The sequence below is a fragment of the Lissotriton vulgaris genome, unplaced genomic scaffold (genome assembly GCF_964263255.1).
Source record: "Lissotriton vulgaris unplaced genomic scaffold, aLisVul1.2 SCAFFOLD_1812, whole genome shotgun sequence".
NCBI lineage: Eukaryota > Metazoa > Chordata > Amphibia > Caudata > Salamandridae > Lissotriton > Lissotriton vulgaris.
Window position 1 is genome coordinate 253,418 of NW_028251611.1, and position 17,472 is coordinate 270,889.

The following is a 17,472-nucleotide window of genomic DNA, read 5'->3' on the forward strand; positions in this document are numbered from 1 at the left end:
CCAATCAGGGGTCAGTTCCAGTTCACTTGCCTACCTTAAATCATCAAAATAATCCTCTGATTCATGAAGTTCACCCTATTCAAGCTCAGCTTCTCTATACCTCTGCTTCTCCAAAAGGCGCTGAGCTTCACGCCTCGACCTCTCCTTCCGGAGCGACGTCATCAGATCCGGAATCTACTCCGAAGGAGCCAGAGCCGGCGTCGAACACGGAGCCAGAGCCGGCATCGAACTCAGAGTCGGAAGACCAAGCTGACGTTCACGAGGTCGGTCTGGAGCCGGTGACGAAGTTATTGGCGTCTAAGACCTCGGCGGCGCCGAGAGATGCCAAGGAGGTGTCAGCGCCGGCATAAACAGAGCCGGAGAATAAGCTTGGGGAACACCCAAATTGTATGCCAACAGACCCATGGGACCAGCCGGTGCTCCAGAGGGGTACATGACTCTCGCATAAACACCATACATGGCATTTAAAAACTGAGAAGGGTCTTTTCCTGGACCCAGAAAAGGAGGATACGAACCCACCGGCTGCTCTCGAGGAGGCTGTGCCGGAATCTACTCCTCTTGTTCCTCGGGTTAGTGAGCCGGAGTCGTCGAGCCCTGAGGAGCGGGAACCTCTTCCTCCTCCTGAACTGGAGAATTAGACTGAGCCGGAGAGGGATTCGACACCGGAGCCGGTGAATGCTCCGGCGACTCCACAGGCGAGGCCTCACCTTCCGGATTCCGTACTGGAGAAGGAGATACCATATCCTTTCGATGCCTTCTACCAGGCGACTTCGTCCTCGAATCAGACTCCTTTCCTGAATGGTGCCTTGATCCAGGCTTCCTCTTATGCTTGTTTTTCGTTGATCTGGAAGCATTTCCCGATGACTACTTCGTGGCCGACCTCTATGGGGACCTCGACCACCTCGATCGCGCCCTCAAACTCTTCTTGGCCTCTTTTCCTTTTAATTAGGCAACCAGGAGCTTCGCCTCACGTTCACGAAGGGCTTTTGGATTCATCTCCCTACAGGAATGGCAACCCTGGACTTCGTGATCCGAACTCAGGCACCATATGCAGACATCATGCGGGTCCGTGATTGACATCATCTTCCCGCATTCACCGCACGGCTTGAAACCAGTCTTAGTCGACATCATGACAAGAGACAGTAACACTGGAAAAGACACACAAAACCACAATAGTAACAAAGTTACTATCAACGCTACAGAGGATCCCTCGAAAACTGTTAGCTTCGACAACGAGGAAAAAAGGGAACTGATGTCATCATGCCGACGTGGGCCTATTATGGAGTCGGTGACGTCAGCGGAGCCGCGCGCAATGCCGTGCTTCTATGACGTTGTCCACGTCGGTGCAAAGCTACAAAAGAATTTCCGAATGTTGCTGACGCAGGGGATATTTACAAGGTGAGGAATCCACTGGCAGATGTATCCATCAGAAAATACATGCTTCAACCCATGGAAGACCCCCGGTGTACCTATGTCCTGGGTACCTAAGTACATACTAGGGACTTATAAGGGTACACTAGTAGCCAATTGTGGAGGTACAAAAGCACTTACCAGGTCAATTTAGGGGAGAAAGCACAGATGCTGGGGTCCTGATTAGAAGATCCCAGCAGACTAGGTCAAAAACGGACTGACATCATGCAAAATGTGGGGGTAACCATTAAAGCAGATCCTACTTTCCTACATGTCCCCCAAGTGTGAGGTAGGTGTACAGGGTGCAGCCAAGTAAGCTGACATTTAGTGAAAGTTGGGGGTTCAATTCAGTCAAGCGTCATGTTATTGAACTTGGTTTCTACTGTTTCTTGTCTGCTGTTCTGGAAAATAACAGGAATTTTGTCTTGGGTTGGTTGAGAATCAGGAAGGAACTGGAAATACATGTCTGGATGATGTGCAAGCAGTGTTTGAGGTCCAGTTGCACATTTTGCAGAGGTGGCAGCTCCTCCGCGATGGCTGAAGAGTGTTGCCTCACTGGCTCAGAGTCAGCAGCTGAAAAATAAAACTATATTTTATTATTGTTTTAGTTTTCAGCTGATGGCCAAGTCAGCATGTGTAGGGCCGGGGAGAGGAGCTGGGGTCACAGGGAGGAACAGTTGGTGCACTTCTAAGTGTGCATGTCTGTTTGGCCAGCCGTCATAGGCTGGCCAAACACATGCTCAGTTAGGTATCTCATAATCACAAAGACTCCCTGTGCCTTAGCAGAGCGTCAAACCAGCCTGCTAAGGTCAATCCAGACGCTGCTCTCCTAGTATGAGAGCAGCGCATCTGGATTAGTAGGTGAGTCTGTCTCGGGGACTCTCCGGAGCAGCAGGAGAACGGAAGAGCACGAAGCGAAATCGGGATCAGTTATGTTTTCTTCTCCTTTTTCTTTTCCAACCCCCCCCCCACCTCTCCTTACCCTGGCGCTGCTGCCCTCCACTGCATATTGGCAGCAGCTGCGACTGACAGCTTGGTAGTTATCTCATGCACATAGCTAAAAATTCAGACGCTTTAAAATTCACGTTGATCAACTAAATTAAAACACGAAACGGAGGAGCAATTGAAACATGATAGTCATCTTGTCACAGGAGGCTATCAATGGTCTCCATCATGTATGGAAATGTGTGAATTTTTCCAAATTTCAGAACAACCCATAGCTGTTTTATCAATAGATGTGGTCTACATTATTGAAAGAGGACAAGAGTTGACACAAGAAAATAAATGCAGACAGATGTCCCTCCTGCTTCCTCCTTAGCAGACAGGAGTCCTATTTCTTCTATTAACTAGCAATAACTCTGACACATGCTGGAGTGGAAACCAAACTGGGTACAATAAGCCTACTTGAGCAAAACTGTTGACAGATCAAAGATTCAATAACCTTTGACACTATCAGCAAGCTGACAAAAGCCACATTTACATGGTTCTGAGAGTTCAATACCATTCTGGGGTAGGGACAGGAGGGTGTTTCTATGTAAAAATAATTCTGAGTCTATTCAATCCTCTATGGCTCTGTTACTTGGCAAGCTATCTCATCACTCTTTTCTGCATCTATAACTCCTAAGAATTGACCATAATCTGCTTGCAAAATAAATGCACCTCTGTGCGGTGACGTGCTGTGGTATGGAGGCGTTTCTATATCCAGTCTGTATATGGATATGAGGCTTACGTAAGGTATCAGAAGAAGCCTCCATTCATTAAAAATATCCTCCTCTAGCATAGGTGGTGTTCCTCATCTTTTATTTCCCTGATCTCTAATTTTATTGAGGATATGTGAATATTTATTGATCTGAAACAAACAACTTATATTGGTTTTCCTTAGGGAAAGGAGTAGGAGACCTCAGGCTCCGCAGTCCCTAAATCCCCTTTGACCAACTCTTTGTGAGAAGATTCCCAGTGAAGGAGAAAAACCCTGATGTCAAAAACAAGGATCCTTTTAAGCAAGCAGACTTACCCACTTGCACCATAAGAGCCAGTATACTGGAAGGCAAGAAGGAAGGCATTTCAGACACAAGATAATCGTAATGTGGATACAACTCCTTTCTGTTCAGCCTTTACCAGTTAGAGCGGTGTACTGTTATTGCAGCAGTTCTTAGGATTTTGACTTCTGAGGAAAGACTACAGGACATCGGGGAGCCCCACCTAGCAATTTCTATAATTGGAACCTCAAAACAACCCAAAGCTACATAAATAAGTAAACATAGAACAAATACATAAATTAAGAAATATTTTATTTCATATACAGGTAAAAGATATCCAAAAAAGAAATTACATTTTAATGGGAAGGATGGAGCATTTCAAAACTTGGGCTGATTTCTAAAAAGACAAACCAATATGATAAGTTCTAGCAGACTGCTTGGTCTTTTTTGCTCCTACTGTATGTTTTTTGTTGGTGTGCATTAGTGCTTTAAAAGTCACCAATTTTCCATACTACTGTTGGCTGTGCTTGAGCTACTCCCACAAATCAAGCGGAGGATAAAAATGTAAATTTTTGGTTTTCAATTTCTAATTCCTTCTCATTTACAGAATGTTATAACGTTTTCAATTTTACATTTATCTTTTTTATGTTGATATCCTTTTAGTTGTCTTCTAATATCACTTAACTTTTCAAATAATTGCGGATCCCCCAAGTAGTGTTGCAGACCACCAGGGGTCCAGGGACCCCAGGTTATGAACCACTGCTCCATTGAATAACCCAGTGGACGGTCCCTTACTCAGTCACTGTGAAAGGATTCACAAAGGATAGAAAGCTTTCAATATGATTGAAGAACAGCACATATCTTACTCTGCGGAGGTTTTGGATAAACAAAGCTGGAGACATACATTTATGATGACATTATCATGGGAAAGATGTTAAATGCATCTGGCTTGAAGACCCTTTAAATCTAGGTTCTTCTAATCACTTTAATGAGCAGCCTCAATGTTTCAGGGTTCTAACTGCTAGTTCTGGTCTACTATAGAACATATAATACTTTTACCTGTCAAAAACTACAGGATCCTTAATCAAACACCACAATACGACAAAAAAATCACAATGATTCAAGGCTATTAAACTAAAATAATTTTAAAACTTACTTATAACATACATGCATTGAACAATTAAGTAAGAATGTTTAAGCTATTAATTATGAATCACAATCAATAGCTTTGGTTGAATGACTGAACAAATCACAGAGGTACACTGGAGCTCACGTGTTCGATGAAAAACAAAACTACTGTGCTTTAGAAGATTTAACAAATAAAAAAGCAAATGACTTAAGTCCTTACTCGGGGGTTGGAGATGGGGAATGAGGACGATCACAGGTCCCTGGCTGTGAAGAAACATCCGGTAACAAAGGCTCTCGGGGAATTCCTGATGGGATAGTGTTTGTACTTGCATCTACATTCAAATTCTACAGAAATGGAAATAGAATTAGTACTTTTGAAACAATATACATTTATAGCAGTTTTGTTAAGCACATTGCATAATTTCTATAGTGCTTAAACAAAAGGGTTCCGAGGCACTACATGCATCAGTACTCATATGACCATTCCTTAGTCTTCCAAGGTCCTGGGAGCTGGTTCCCAATACCCAAATTGGTTAAGCAAACCTTCTAAAGTTCAACCTTCATTTAGAAGAAAAAAATGTGGTGGGGGTTTTAATCATGATTGATGGGTAGGGAGAAAGTGATTGGAATGATTGCAAATCAAATTGTATTCAACTGACATGGACCATACCCATGCGCCAAAGGAAGGAAACTGGGTCAACTTAAAGGACAAGTTACTTATCTTCAGTACCACCTTATCTGGTAGAGACATGATCTAGCTGCAGATTCCTTACCTTTGAACTTCCAGGCATCAGGCTGGATCCAGGAGATTTTTCTTAGCAGTGCCCCAGCGTGCCAATAGGTGGCATTGATGGACTCCGCCTGACTTCGCCAACGTCGTGTTTGTCATTTTGGACGTCTGTGTCATCAATATAACTGCCACTTCGAAGCGCTGAAGTCTGTACTTTTTACGACTGACAATGGGGTGTTGAAAAAGGACAGTTAGGGCCCTGAAGGGGAACATCCCTGACACTAAAAACAATTTCGCAGTGCGGGGACGATGGGTGGGTCGGTAAGCAATCGGGGGCTAGATCATGTCTCTACCAGATAAGGCGTTATCGAAGGCAAGTAACTTGTCCATCTGATAGAGACATCTAGCCGCAGATTCCTTACCTTTGAACAGATACCCAAGCAATACCTTCCCCGGAGGAGGGACTGCAGAAAAGTTTAGACCAGAAAATACTATAGAACAGAGCGGCCAAACAGGCCTTCCCTACGAACCAGAGAATCCAGGCAATAGTGTCTGGCAAAGAAGTGTAGAGACACCCACGTGGCAGCCTGGCATATATATACCTACGGCCTTCAGGAGGCTGTTTCATTGCCAATGTGTAACAGATTTTTATACAGTGGATAACCCAATGAGTGATGGTTGTCTTTTGAACAGCTCGCCCCTTCTTTGCGCCCACATATCCACAAAGAGTTGGTCATCCACCCAGAACTCTTTAGTATGATCAAGGTACAACGATAATGCTCTTTTTGGGTCCAGATGGGGAATACGCTCCTCTTCCTTGGAAGTATGCAGACGTGCATAGAAATTGGGCAAAGTAACTGACTGTCCCAGATGAAAGGGAGTTACAACCCTGGGCAGAAAATACACCCTAGTACTCAGTACCACTTTTTCCGGAAAAAGGGTCAGGTAAGGAGGCTGTGATGACAGTGCCTGTAAGTTGCTCCCCCTTCTAGCAGAGGTTATTGCCACCAAGAATCCCGTTTTGATGGTGAGCAACCGTAGTTGTGCATCGGCTCAAACGGTGCACACATTAAGAAGGCGAGGACCAAATTAAGGTCCCATTGTGGCATAATTAAAGGGGAAGAGGGAAACAAATAGGTTAGCCTCTTGAGAAACCTCTCCACCAGAGGGGACTTTAAAAGTAAAGGCTGATCTGGAAGCCGAAGAAAAGCGGAGAGGGCCGAAAGGTAGCCCATGAAAGTGTCCAAGGCAGAGCCCTTGTGGTACAAAGAAAAATAAACAGGAGGATATCTGCCAGATAGGCAGACAAGGGGTCAATAGACTTTTCTTTACAATATTTACAAAATGTGTTCCATCGACAGGCGTAGACCGATTTTGTAGAGGGATGCTTGGCTGCCAGAAAAACTTCGCAGACTTCGGGAGGAAGGTCAAAGGCTGTCAACCGTCGATGCTCAATCTCCACGCATGGAGGCAGAGAGAGGACAGGTTCGGGTGGAGAACCCTCCCCTGCTGCTGCAACAGAAGTTCCTCCCAAAGGGGCAAACTGATTGGAGGATCGATGCTCACGTCTAGAACCTAGGGATACCAAACCCTTGTGCCCCGTCCAGAGCCACCAGAATGACTTGTGCCCGGTCGCTCCTGATCTTCTTGAGCACTCTTGTCAGAAGTGGTATAGGCGGAAAGGAGTATACTAGGTCTGCGCTCCACTCGCAATGAAAAGCATTGCCAAGCAAGAGATGCCTTGAAAACTCCAACGCGCAGAACTGCTGACATTGTGCAATCTTTTCTGAGGCGAACAGATCTAACCAAGGCTCTCCCCACCGCAGAAAGAGACCTTGCGCCACCTCCGGATGGAGAACCCACTCGTGATCTGCAAGGTACCTTCGGCTGAGCTTGTCCGCCCTTGTGTTCAGAGAACCGGCAAGGTGTTGAACCACCAGGGCAGCGCCCTGTTCCAGACAAGTCCAGAGACACAGGGCCTCTTGACACAGGGTTCACGACCCCACTCCCCCTTGCTTGTTGCAATACCACCTGCCACTCGTGCTGTCGGTGAACACTTGAACTAGCCTCCCCTTGATGGACAGCAAGAACACTTTTAGTGCCAGTCTGATCGCTCTAAGCTCCAACAGGTCTATATGGAGCCGAGCCTCTGACGTCAAACTCCCCCAGATTGCCGTATCATCCCAGAAGGGACACCACTGCGAGATCTGGGTGGGTCTGCCCTTGATCCAATCGCGGTCTGGTAGCCACCACTGCAGGTCTTTTGCAGTACCCTTCGAAATCTGAACCAGGTTGGAGAGATTCCTTCGATACTGTGCCCATTGGAACTTTAGGTCCCACTGCAGAGCCCGCATGTGCCACAGTGCATGGTTCGCTAGCAGGATGCAAGAGGCCATGAGGCCCAACAGCCTCAGAGTCATTCTCATCGAAATCCAGGCTAGAGGCTGAAACATCGGTGTCATAGCCTGAATATCCTGGACTCAAGTTTCGGGAGGACAAGCCCGAAACTGCACTGTGTACAGAACAGCTCCAATGAAAGAGCGTCTGAGAGGGGGTCAGGTGTGACTTCAGAACGTTGATAGTGAACCCCAGCGAATGCAGGAGTTTCGCTGTAGTCTAAAGAAGGGAGATGACTAGGGCAAGCCTGTCTTCAACAACCAGTTGTCTAGACAGGGAAAGACTGGAACCCCTGATCTCTGCAGATAGGCTGCAACCACTGCCATCACCTTCGTGAACACCCGAGGGGCGCTGGTGAGGCCGAAGGGGAGTTCGACAAATTGAAAGTGCTCGTGGACCACCGTAAACCGCAGGTAGCGACGAAGGGCAGGCAGGACGGGTTATTGAAATAGGCGTCCTGCAAGTCCAACGCTATGTAGTAACTTGTATTATATTTATCTTGTTACTTTCTCCTTAGCTGCTCAGAAAGTGTTAATGTAATGCATGGAATGTTTGTGTGATGGACATGAATGGAATGTTTGTGTGCCTGGATACCAGAGCGACAGTTGAAGTATGGGCTGAGCAGCAGGCTGACTGCTTCTGGTGGGGCTGCTTCTACAACTTGTATCGGCAACTTAATAAACCTTCTTGAAACTACATCCTGGCCACGGACTTCGTTACTGCACGTAACCATCCAGTCTCCTGGATACATGGCAGACAGCACCTGAGCTAGGGTGAGCATCTTGAACTTCTCTTTTTTTGAGGAAGTAGTTGAGAGCTCTGAGATCTAGGATGGGACGAAGGCCTCCGCCCTTCTTTGGGACCAGAAAATAGCAGGAATAAAAATGGCAGCCTACTTCTAACCCGGGTACCCTCTCTAGCAGTGCAAGGTGATCCTGTGTCAGCCGATCGTGAACTGGAGGCATGAATGGAGGAGTAGTCTTGAAGGAAAAGAAGTAACCCCTTCGGACTATTTGCAACACCCACCTGTCCGACGTGATGTCCTGCCAGTAGTGGAGATGATGGCGTACTCTGCCACTAACTGGCTGTAAATGATCCTGGAGGATTGCACTAGGTAGGGTTTGAGCTGCAGGAGGGGATCGCGGCTTGGCTCGACTTCTGGCTTCCCGACGTGCGGAGTCAGGGTGAACTGCGTCCACGGCCCACAGAGGTTGCTGAGCTTGCAGGTCATCTGGCCAGAATAGGGTTGGCACAGTTGGTATCCCCTTCCATAACCACGAAAGAAGCGAAAAGTAGATGCCGGGCAGGAACTGTGGTGAGGCCCAAGGACAAGGCTGTGGCCTGCGAGTCCTTGAAACACTGAAGGCAGCATCTGCCTGGTCTCCGAAGAGACAAGAGCCATCGAAGGGCATGTTCATGAGATCAACTTGGACATCCATGAAAATCCAGACTCTCTCAGCCAGGTATGGTGACAGGCGTCCACCATTGTGGAAATCACTCTGCCCAGCGAGCCTGTCGTGTCCAAACCACATCTGATGGCAAACTTTGCGGAGTCTCTCCCGTTGGATTTTGCTTGGGAGAGTAGAGCCCAATCCTCCTCCGAGACCTGGGCAGCACCTGCACAACAGAGTCCCATATAGAATGGGAATAAAGGCCCAAAAGACATGCGGTGTTCCCCGACCACAATGCAAGACTGGCGGAAGAAAAACATTTATTTCCAAAATCCTCCAGTCTCTTAGATTCCTGGGATGCGGAAGAGAAGTCACCACAGAAAGTGAAAGCTTGGACCACCAAGCTTTGTGGGGTGGGTGGTGAGGAAAAGAGGGCTGCTCAGCACAGACCGATGGCTGCAAGCATTCTTCCTATTCACAGGATGTGCTGAGCTTGGACCAGGTGCCCAGAAGGATGTCTATTAAGACCTCATTAAAAGGCAGCAAGGGTCCTGAGCTGAAGACCCCAGGCTGCAGGAACCCTGTCAAAAAGCTAGTCTAGATTGCCAGCGGCATGTTGAGGGTCTCCGCAGCACCACATACCACCATAGCAAATGATGCCGAGGCTCCTTGTAGCCCGATGATCTCTGGAGGGCAGAGCCAACAAGCCTTGGCAAAGGCAAGTCAACACAGTGCACAAAAGTTTGGTCCCAACAGTTCCGACGAAGGATATTGGCCTCAAAATTGCAGAGAGGTCAGGTCACGTCCTTGGGAAGTTAGGAGCAGCAGACCAGTCAGCTTCATTGCGGTGCCTGCAGATGCAGGAGAGTGACTCCTTCACTTCAAAGGAGATTACTTCAGGTGTCCTTGATGCTCACAGGTCTGTTGAAGGTTCTGGAAGAAGCACAGACACAGATGATGAAGACTTGAACAGGGAGATCAGGAGCAGTAGTCTCGATTCCAGGTGAAGTCCAGCGAGGTCCAAGAGTCCAGAAGGTCGAAGAGTGACGTTGTTTCAGGCTTTAGTCTTGTCCTGCGACGAATCTAAAGACCCATCCACAGGTAAGCCCTTAGATAACCTAAGGAAAGGGTTGAAACAACTCAGGGGTCCCTCCCCGAGGAGGGGCTGGACATAGGGGAGGATACTCCCATATCCTTTGTCTAGTTTCATGCCAGAGTGGGAGCCAAGCACTCCCAGAGCTGGCTCAAATTGGAGTACGCAAGGAGGCCACCAAATTTGCCCTTCTGAGGTAATATAAATTTTATGGTCATGTTGTGTTCCCTAGCGAGTACCCCACCGACTCCATGTACGAGTTAAAAGTGCATGTAACTTCCCTCCTGTACCAGCTATGAAGACGCAAATACATTTGCGTCCAACGTTAACTTGTCCTCTTTCAGACCCACCATGAATGGGTTTGATGGTCCGTTCCTAAGTATGCTATGCCAACGTCTTTTTGAAGTGTACTCCTACGTTTTTCAGCCTGGCTGAAAGTAGGCCCTGAATCTCTGCCACCGAGCCTCTTTTCTGGCTTCTGACTGCGAGGGCCTCTGCCCAAGCAGCCCCCGTACCCGTGAACTCTGACTTACTTCTAGCGCGGCCCTCCGTGCTCAGCTCAGCCTGCTGCCTGCCAAGATTGACTATAACCTTCGAGTTATCTGTTTTCCTCCCCGAAGATACATTCCAGCCTGCTAGCTTCAGTAAACATCCTTCCTCAGCTACAGGGCTAAAGGGCCGACCTGTCTTTATGCAAGTAATTCATAGCCTCTGTTGCCATGCTTCCATGGAAGGCCCCATGCCCCCACGCTTCTCATACAGACACTCAGGCGCTTATACACGCACTCACAGCAAGTATAGAATAGCTTCTGCTCTAGAGACCTTTCTGCCCAGATAGCTTAGTTCCTAAACATCAGATATCAGATATGATAGAAGCACAAGTTGATCTGACATGCCAGACTTCTGTCTCTTTCCGTCAGTGTAAATGTCAAGTCCCCTGCACCCCGTCTATCACACGTCATGCAGCTGCGCGCGCATCCAAGCTTCCGATTTCTGCTGACATTGCAACATTCTGTTAGCACCACCCCTTGGTGCCACCCACCTGCGTCACCTATCAGTGACGTTTCTAGCACACACGCCTAGTTTTACGCCTAGTTTACGCCTCTTGATGATGTACTAGCACCACGTGTATACTGTTATCTTGTCTTCTCTCAGCTGTTACGCCTCTTACATTGAACATTATGATGTAAATCAAGTATATAAGCTATGTATTGTCAATAAACGACAGCGCGCTCATCTATCCCTTCTGACATCCTGTGTGGTGGTCAGAACATGATATCCTGATTCCTTTATGAGGAATAAAACCCTTAGAAACTCTTACACCACGGACTCTGTTTTCCTTCATTTCGATTGAGTTATCATTGATTAAGTACTTACCTGCATAGAAATTAAGAGAGTAAATTAATTATTTACATCACTTCAAAAAAGTCTGGTGGCACTGGCAAGCATCCCCCACCCCAACCCAATACACTAAGTCCTGTCTGGGAGGTGGTCACACCTCCCAGTGGCAGGAAACCCATTGTTCTACCTTCCCCCTGCTCAAGCTTGGCTCAACAGCAGCAGGGCAGATTCAGGTCAGTGGTCGGCAGCAGCACTAGCTTGCTGTCAGGACCTGAAAGGATGTCATTGGGAGTACCTCGGATCATACTTCCAACACTGGAACCGGTGTTTGGGTATGATTCCAACATGTTTCATACCAAACATGAAAAGGTTCGGACAGCCATTATATAATTAGCCATCACTTGATGACGGACGGCCACTATATGTATCAAAATTACGGACCGTACCTACAAAAGCTGGAGAATCAACTCTGGGGTTTGTAGGGGTGTTCTGCTCATGCAGGGGCACCCACACACTTATAACCCAGCAGCACCCTGCCATCAGGATTGAAAGGTCTGTATTAGGCGTGACCTATATGTTTTTAAGAGTTGTGACCTCAGATATAAGAAAACGTACATCTGTCATATGGGGTTCTAGCATCAGCTTACACAGGCTGCAATGCCAGGCCTGCAGTCACAGTTTGTTGGTCTCTCAAGGGCTGGCATAATACATGCTGCAGTCTATGGGAAACCCCTGGTGTAGGGGTGCCCGAGTACCTCAGTACCATATACTAGGGACTTATAGTGGTACATGTGGAGGTACAGAAGTACTTACCATATCAAATTTAGGAAGGAAACACAGTGACTGGGGTCCTGATAAGCAATATCCCAGTAAGACTAGTAAAAAAAAACAGATATGATCTAGCCGTTGATTCCTTACGGACCCACCTTCCTCCCTGCACTGCAGACAGGCTTCAAGGGTCAGGGCTTATCTCTTTCAGGGCCTGAGTTGTTCAGAAACACACAAATGTCTGTGGACGTCATGGCTCTGCGCTCCTGGCGTGAAAAGTCACGAAAATTACAGACGTCAGCGCACTGAGGTGGTGCCTATATAGGTGACACGGACGACACCAACGCCACCTCCTGGCACCCAGAGGTATTGCTCAGAAGAATAATCTTTCGGATGCAGTCTGGCGCTGGAAAATTCAAAGGTAGGTAATCTGCGGCTAATCGTCTATCAGATTTCCTGTTTTCTTCGGCACATATATCGTTATTAGAAGTATGGCCCATGACAAAGGCCATATGAGAGCTAGGCAATCTGAAGACATACCACTCAAAAAATGGTGGTAGCTAAAGTTCTACTTACTTTCAGTTCAGAACACAGCTAGTAGTCATCTTATTCTCAAATTAAGACATTAGTGGTGAGTACTGTTAAGTACACACCAAACCGGCTGTGGACAAACAGCTTCTTTAAAACTGATCAAACATTCAACTGCGGGCTTTATGTGAAACAGCTATTGTCAGGAGTATTTTTATACACCTTTCAGAATGGTTCGATATTTGGTGTCACAATGTATCAGAGGTAGTCACTGGGCTCTAAAAGTGACTCCCCTCCTTAACCCTCCCCCTGTTGGTGAGAAGGTTCTCAAGATTGCTCCTATTTCAATACAGACAGGAAGTAACCCACCATGAGGATCCATCCAGCGACAGCCGAAAACACCTCCACCAAATTAAACTTGTTCTTTACTGAAAGCTTTCAGTCAGACAATACATGAGGAGAAGCAAGTCATTAGGACATTAGATATCTTTTAATACATCACTCCTAGTACGTGTATTGAAAGCTTTCTTTGCTGAGAAACTTTCTCCAAAGCCCCAAAGTAACTTTCACAACCAGTCAGATTCCTATGTTTAAGCCATCCAAGCCACTGCCTTGACCCTTTGGCCCCGAAGATCACTGTTAGAACTGGAATGTCCACTGAATGGTATACAGATATGATTCAATGCCCTACATGCCTGATTATGTGCATTTGGTATCCTAATGTATTTTGGTCTTAAAGTTGGACTAAACTAAGTATGTGTGCAGAGGCCCATACCTGCCCTTGAAGATTCGAAGTCCAGGAACAAAACCTGGTGGGGCGCAGTAAGCATGCCCTCATAGAACATTGTGTAAAATAAAGCATGAAGAGGTGCTGGCAGCAGAAAGTGTTTTTTAAAATAATAATGTGACTAGTTAATGAGAACATAGCCTATGCCGCCCTCTTGCGTCATGTTCTACAGTTCTGTATAGGCCCAGAATCCTGCGCTGGGTTCCCGCATGTAAGTTGCATGCGTGTGTTTGCATAGTTCATGTAACACATGTGCACTAGTAGAGCTCTGGGTTTAAGCGAGCCCGAGTATTGAAAGCAGTGGGGTCCATTTTTTATGTCCCTGGCTTAACATGACAGGATGGAGGATGATGACAGTTTCCCTGGACTGTGGAAGTGGATTGCCTCCATTCCTGTGGCTGGTTCATGAGGGAATTTTGTTGGGAACTGGCTGACCGATTATTTCTTACTGAACACTACTGTTTGGTTGATGGAAGGGGTGAGGTCTGGGTCTACACTTTCGGTTGTGAGGACGCTTCTATGTCAGGCCTCCACTTTTGTCTATCCCTGGTTGTCACTTCAGAGAAGCTTATGACAGCGTGGTGCAGAAACATTACACTTCCTTGTGCCAGAGTTGTGGGTTCTCCAGTCTGGAGACAGCCCCAGTGCTAATGACTGATGAAGCATCACTCTAAACAAAGTCTGCATCTGGAGAGCAGCCTGAGAATGAAAACTGCAAAGAGATCCACCCAAAACTGGTTCTGTCGTTTAGGGCGGTGGATACATATTCTAAGACTAGAAGTTTCATATAAAAGTGGGACTCAAACCACCCCACTTCTCTTCAGTTCAAAGTCCTTCATGACCAGGGAAAAGAGGGTTCTTTAGAGTACCCGACGCTCTGCTGAGTGACCAGGGAAGGTGTTTGCCAAACAGCCAGTTCCCTAGAGGTGAGGGTCTATCACCTGAAATCCGCACTTTCGGCTAGAAGAGATGAGGATCTGCCTCAAGAGAAGCTACTTATCTGTTGAGAGGTAAGGAGTCTGCATGAAGATGCAGGAGATGACACTTCCCAGGAGGAGAGAGGTTTAGTGTCTTCCAGGGACTGAGGACATCCACAGTAGGTTGACTACCTGACAGAATGCTAGCAGTGGCCCTCGCTGTAGTGGGTTCCCCTCGTTTCTCCTAACTAGTCCCTGGCAGGAACCTTTTCAAGTATCTCTTCTCATCAGGCTGCTTAGGGCTGCATCGGCAATGGTTACTGCATTCACTAAGCAGGCTGCCACGTTTACCAAGATGCAGCCTGTGTTTCACCTACCCAGCTGCTCTGGAACCATCTTTTGCCCTGGCCACAAACTGCAGGAGGGCAGCAGTGCCATCAGATACACTCTGGAGAAGCGAGAGAGGATTATTCCATATCCACCATACTACCACGGATAAAAAAACTGAAAGAAACCCTGAACTGTGTGTGTATTTGATGTGTGTGGGAAATTAAAACTGCACAAGATTCATGCTTTTACCGGACTATTGGCGGGAGAGGGGGAGCACTCATCAAAGGGTGGGGAATGACCATCAAAGTGACACCTGGGTGGATTTACCTCAAAGGAAAATGACTGGAGTAGGGACATAAGGGGATAACTGTGCCCATGATTACTGCCCTGTACACTAAGTTGGACTGTGTAGAGCTCAGAACTGCTATGTGATTAATAAGCACATGTGTTTTCCTAAAAGATAAGTATTGGCTTAGACACTTAAGTTACAGTGTCGGTTGACTTATTGTTACGCTCAGGTACCAAACAATATCACCATGAAGAGCCTGTGACTGCTTGCCCTTGCTATCCAGAGTAAAGTGTTGAAGGGTTATACTTGGCCCAGTTTGCAGAGCCATAGAAGGACGGGCCCTTTGACACCAGTTGCAAATTACCTCTGCCATCATAATCAAGGCCCAGTAGCCACGGTCGACCCTATGGCCTTATTGAAAAGGGTCTGACAATCATACTGCAACTGGCTATGGATTTCTGTGATACCAGCATTTACAATCATAACAAAGTGACATGGAGTGTGGGCCAGTCTTCAAAATTCCATGCATGAACTTAATATAGCACACATGTACCGACAGCCTTGGGATAATTATCTAGAGGTTTAAAAAAATCTAAACATAACCCATGTACTTGAATGACTAGTCACACATAAACCAGCAATTTGAAGCCCCTGCATATGCAGCAGAGAAATTGGTGGTAAGAGTATATGCTAGTTGGTGCCATTTATATATTGTAATATAAAGTGATTCACACAAATTCTGGGAAATGTTCACAAAATAAAGATTCCAAGTTGCAAAATTGTCTTCTAGGATATTTTATACTAGTATCTGGATAACAAAAACTACTGCTTTTCTAGCAAGTAGCCAGTTATTATGAAGAAATGAACAAATGTTTAATGGAGGCTACTTGCCTTCTCTTTTGAAGATCCTAGTGTAACACTGGACAATCTGCTTTCAAACATATCTTCCGTCTTTAAAATGCCTGCAGCCCCAGGTAATGGAGGGAAGCTGGACAATCCCAATTCAAAGCTAGGAGATGGTGGCCTTGGAGGTGGAGGAGACTGTGTTTGCCCTCTCTAACAGATGAAGCAAAGAAAAACTTTAAGCAGACAAACAAAAAATACAACACTTTTTTGCACTAGGCATTAACATGAGAAAGAAAATTAAGCTATTTTCAATCCATACTTTTGACAATAAAGAAAACGAATTTCTTTTTAATTAAATCTCACCTGAAACTATTACTGAAGCGAAAATATGAAAAATGTAGGGATCTGGTGAAACGGTTGAAAATTGGGATCTGGTGAAACAGTTGAAAATTGGCTAACAAGTTAACATATATACCTCCTATACCAGCACTACAGTTAAACAGTTAGCAGCTACATTGGTGGGGCAGCAAATAAACTGATCAGCAATATTCAATAAAGAAAAAATAATGTTTTTAGTGCACACCTCACTCCTCCAATCTTCCGAACAAGATCCGCAATGTAAAGGGTTTTGTACAAGAATTAGCATTATTATTTATTATTGGCCAGGGATGGGGAGATCCAGGTCTCTGTAGGTAGGCCAAGAGTATAGGCATAAGACTAACATTCTAGGGATAATACATACAGGATATCAGTGAAGTAATCATTAACCCCTTCGATGCGGCCACGATTTTTCCCGTGTGCGGCCGCCGGCCGAACACGGGCAGGCCATGACGAACCCCAGCCGTCATCAGCACACGAGCACCGTAGTGCATGACGGCTGGGGTTCGTCACCAGCATGGAAGGGGTTAAATACATATATTCAATTGTAGGCCCATGTATCCATAAGTAACAAATATATGCAAGAAAGTAAGGATTAGGTGAAAATGACAAGTCAATATAGGAAATAAGATTTATATGTTTGCAGATATAAAGAATAAAAAAGCTACAGATCCACTTGTTTCAAGTAAACCTGCATGACACAGGTAACAGATTTGGGAGTACAATTTTGCTCTTCTAGATAAGATGAACACAAATGTAATCTCATAAAATATGGGAGAACGGGGAAGGGAGCCAGCCAAGTAGTGGTATTGTGGTTGAATGATTTGTATCATGGTGCAATATCAATGACAGCTCTCACTATTTGGTGCATGGCCCTATTTTATTTTTCTCCATGGCACCTGTATCATGGTTTATGCTTGAATATATAAATAAAGTAGAAAAAAATGTTTACGGGTCAGGGTGACACGTACGTGCGTGCGTGTGTTGGTTCTCCATATTGTGGGTAATGCAGCCCCTACAGGATATTCTCAGAATAAGCATTCAAGACATATATCTGGCCCAGCATCATGCGAAATAGAAATCAACTTTAAAACCAACAGAAAAGCAAGTATTCAAAATAAAAAATCTGGTAGACACGGTCAAGGTTTCTTGAATTTTTC

At 46.0% G+C, this 17,472-nt stretch overlaps 1 protein-coding gene across 1 annotated transcript in view; it reads right to left on the minus strand.

Annotated features, from left to right (window-relative positions):
* Positions 1–17,472, minus strand: part of LOC147662826 (la-related protein 4B-like) — a 317,319-nt gene that overhangs the window by 113,775 nt on the left and 186,072 nt on the right. The window contains exons 8-9 of the mRNA XM_086950884.1: positions 15,980–16,144; positions 4,738–4,862 (exon numbers count right to left, since the gene is read on the minus strand). Of these exons, the coding sequence (XP_086807010.1) occupies positions 4,738–4,862; positions 15,980–16,144 (290 nt within the window). The remainder of the gene's footprint in view (positions 1–4,737; positions 4,863–15,979; positions 16,145–17,472) is intronic.